Genomic DNA, 3,831 nt, shown 5'->3' on the forward strand with positions numbered 1-3,831 from the left:
ATAAAATAAGTAATATAAAAGTAATAAAATAAGTTAATCTAAATAAACAAAAACTAGATTTAAAAATAAATAAATACATATATAAAAAAAATAAAAAAAAATAAAAAAATAAAATTAAAGTGAAAACAGAAAATATAAAAATAAAATATATTTTAAAACATTTACAAAAAGCAGTATATCTATGATGAAATTCACCTGTACAGGTTCCAGTGGGCGTCGTCTTCAGGTGGGCGTGTCCGTTTCTCATCAGGTGCTACAGCAGAGCCGTTTAGTTCCACCCCCTCAGAGCGGAGTTTAAGGACGGTTACCTAGACAACACAATACTGTGCTTTATGGGACGCCAGTTTTAATGAGAACTTGTTTTTACTTCAGAAATTTTGTGTTATGCACTTAGAAGTCTCTACAAGTCTTTAACAACAAATTCATACAGGCACATGCATGAAATAATAGTCCGAAAAATTACATATTTTGAAATGGCATTTAAAAAAGTCTATTGAACCTTTAGACAAAAAAAAAAGGTTGCATGTGTTTTTTGTTTTGTATCATTTGATCCATCAGTATTTTATAGCACATATAGTCTGATATGGTGAGAATATAAAGGAAAAACAGCTAAATTTTATTGAGAGACTCAAACTGAGCAAAAATATGTAATTTGCTGCAGATGCTGATATTTATATGATGAAATTCTGCTGCTGCTTGTAATGTAAATCAATGAGATCTTTATAACAGTGCAGCAGATACTGATATAAAATGATCTAAATATCAGTCATCGCTCTATATCTACAATAATATGTCTAAAAATAAGATGAGATTGAAATGCTCCAAACATATAATGCAGTGATTGAGAGCTGAAGAAATAAAGGCTCCTCAGAAGATGTGAGATGTTCTGGAGGCTTGTGAAGATCATTCCTCCGCTGAGGAACAGTGAAAGTAAAGCTTCTGGAAACAAACTCTCCTCAAAAGATCCTGAGGATCAGATTTGAGACTCTAAAACATGATTGATGGAGAATCAAGTAAAGCTGAGCTGCTTCAGTCCAGTAAGTGTTCATCTGGAGATATTACTGCAGTTATTCTGACCTTTACTTGATCAAAATCAGTCAAGATTTGACACGAGAAGCTCCAGCTGAAGCTGGACGCTTGTACAATTACACTAAAAGAGCTTTTACTGGATAAAACACTCTAAACTATCAATCAGACGACAGAAAACATGCAGGAGATTGAGTGTGAGACAGGTTTAACAGCAGAGTTTGATCATTTAGAGCCTGTGTATCACATATGAATCAGTAGCTTTAAAGGGTTAATGAAATAACAGTCTATAGTCGGTGTCGTCTGTGCAGACGGGGCTGATGGGATTGAACGGCTCATACAGTAACACAGGATGACTGAGGATCAAAGCCGCTCCGGTCCATGAGGGAAACCTTTCTCTTCCCCCAGATGACACATGCATCAAATTAAAAGCACGTCTTTTGAAAAATCAACCCTCCAAAAAGAGAGGAAACATGTTCGGCGAGAACAAAGTGCTGCGCTATCAAAGAGAAGCTGCTCCGACAGGCTCTGCTTTTGTCAAGGTCATCGCTTCTCAATGCACTGTGCCCAAATCTCTATAATCCACAGTTCCCTTTCAGTCGGTCACTCTCGACGTCACGTCGGATGACCGACGAAATTGGGATCTCGCTTAGAGGGACCAATCTACTTCCGGTTTAAGGCGAGACACTACATGTTTTTCATGCACTAGTTTTGAGATTTTCATCTATTTTACCTGAATAACATGTCAGACTAGTGGAAAGAAAGCATCCAAAATGCACATTTAAGTTTTTATTTTATTGCATTTAACTATTTGCATTTGTAGATTTTAATTCCAATCTATATCTTTAAAGGCTATGAGTTTTTTCCCCACTTCACAAGCACTTACATACACATCTACTGTTTTATTCCTAGCTTTATTCTGAAGGTTTTTATTGAGGGGTTTGTTCATATGTCATTCACACTGATTTATATTTAACATTTTATTCATAAAAACATGGTGAAAATGTGTTTTTTTCTGTCTGTTGACAGTATTTTCTGATTTATGGAGTGATAAAAAGAGAAATCCAAAATCTCCTCTGAAAAAAACCCCTTTAACTCTAATATGACAACAAAATCAGACAAGGATTTTGAATCTGGCTTTATCCAATGTTCAGATTGTTGTTCTGGAAATGTATGCAAATTAGTGCATATTTAACGGCAATGCCTCATTTGCATATTTAAACAATATTTTATAAAACTTGTATTACAAAATAACTATGAATAATCAGCTGGGAAAAGTATGATGATATCTATTAGTTATTTTGTATCCTACACTGTAAAAAATATATATATTTTCAAAGTTGTAAATATAAGACTACTAGAGTATACTTTATTATAGTTTTTCTACTTTAAAATTTCAAGTTTAATTCAATGTGTTTCTTGCACTTCCTTTGTAATTATTTCAGAAATTTACTAGCAACTTTTTTTTGTTTTTTTGGTGAAAATTTCCATAAATGCTGAATTAGAGAAATCCTAAACTAATATTTTTTCAGTATATTTAGCTGTAGAGTTTTGCCTTAACTAACTTTAACTAACAGTCTCCAGACAATTCTCTTCAAACTGTTGCTCTGCCATGACAGCCATTTATAATACAATATAATATAATATAACATAATATAATATAATGTGCATTATGATAATGAGATCTGTATTATAACCTCTGAAGCAGTCATCATGATGTACAGTATATTGTATAATTTACACAGGATTTTTCCTCCGAAGTACTGAAGTGCAAACCCGTTTCTAAAGGTTTCTTTTCTCATGTCAATCACAGAGTTGAATGCATATACAAATACTAACCCATAAGCCTAACCTTAACCTCAGTATAGTATAGCATTGTTTGTTGCAATGGGATCATCTGTGATTTTTCTGAACTAGTTTGGGGGGAAAAAATCATGCTTGACACTATGTTTGATCAGAAAGAATGTGTTTGTACCTCAGCGCTGATGAAATGGACCTCGGCGAGCAGACGCAGCAGATCGCTCTGTGTGTTGGGCTCGCTCTGGTTCCTCTGATCTGGACTCGCTCTGTTCTTGGGTTCACCTGCAATCACACAGGATTCAGTCAGCAGAACTCATCTCACAGACGGAAATACGGCTGTCACACACGCCTGTAGTCTCACAAACCGGCTAAATGAGCCATATTTCAACATCAGCAGCACACAAAATGCTTTCAAACTAAATTGTATAGTCAATATTCTTAATGACCACAGATTATGATCAATACTAGTTTGTTCTGTCATGATTCCTTAATTCAAACATTCCCAATTCAGAAAAAATATTTACATATGGTGTAATCATTTGACATGATTTGAATGCAGCATCTAGCAGCTTGAGACATTTATGTAAATAGACAGAATCATTGAGAGGACTTCATCATCTGACCTCCACTTATCTGTACTTTTCAGCCTAGACTTCGAAGAAAAGCTTGAACTGAAAGGCTAAATAAATCTTTAAAGATAATCAATAAAACCAGCAAACATGAAGTAAAAACATACCAAAATCCTTTGTAAGCTGAAGTTGATTGATTCTAATATCTAGGGAAAATGCTTTCTAGCTTTCTAGAATCAGATTATAAATAAGTTTGCACTAAAATTAAAACTTTTAATACAAATGTAATTGTAAATATTTAAATGTATATGATATATAAATGTATTTTATAAATATTATTTAAAAGGTTTTTATTGAGGTTGTAAATAAAGATTATTGGAGTATATTTTCTAAAAAAAAAAAAAAAAAAAAAAAAAAAAAAAAAAAATTTTATTTT

At 33.2% G+C, this 3,831-nt stretch overlaps 1 protein-coding gene across 1 annotated transcript in view; it reads right to left on the reverse strand.

The window, feature by feature from the left end:
- Positions 1-3,831, reverse strand: part of LOC107744991 (cilia- and flagella-associated protein 46-like) — a 49,346-nt gene that overhangs the window by 20,551 nt on the left and 24,964 nt on the right. Inside the window, exons 17-18 of the mRNA XM_016558829.1 lie at positions 3,002-3,108; positions 196-308 (exon numbers count right to left, since the gene is read on the reverse strand). Coding sequence (XP_016414315.1) covers positions 196-308; positions 3,002-3,108 — 220 coding nt within the window. The remainder of the gene's footprint in view (positions 1-195; positions 309-3,001; positions 3,109-3,831) is intronic.

This window comes from Sinocyclocheilus rhinocerous, unplaced genomic scaffold (genome assembly GCF_001515625.1).
Source record: "Sinocyclocheilus rhinocerous isolate Xijiao unplaced genomic scaffold, SAMN03320098_v1.1 scaffold881, whole genome shotgun sequence".
Taxonomy (NCBI): Eukaryota; Metazoa; Chordata; class Actinopteri; order Cypriniformes; family Cyprinidae; genus Sinocyclocheilus; species Sinocyclocheilus rhinocerous.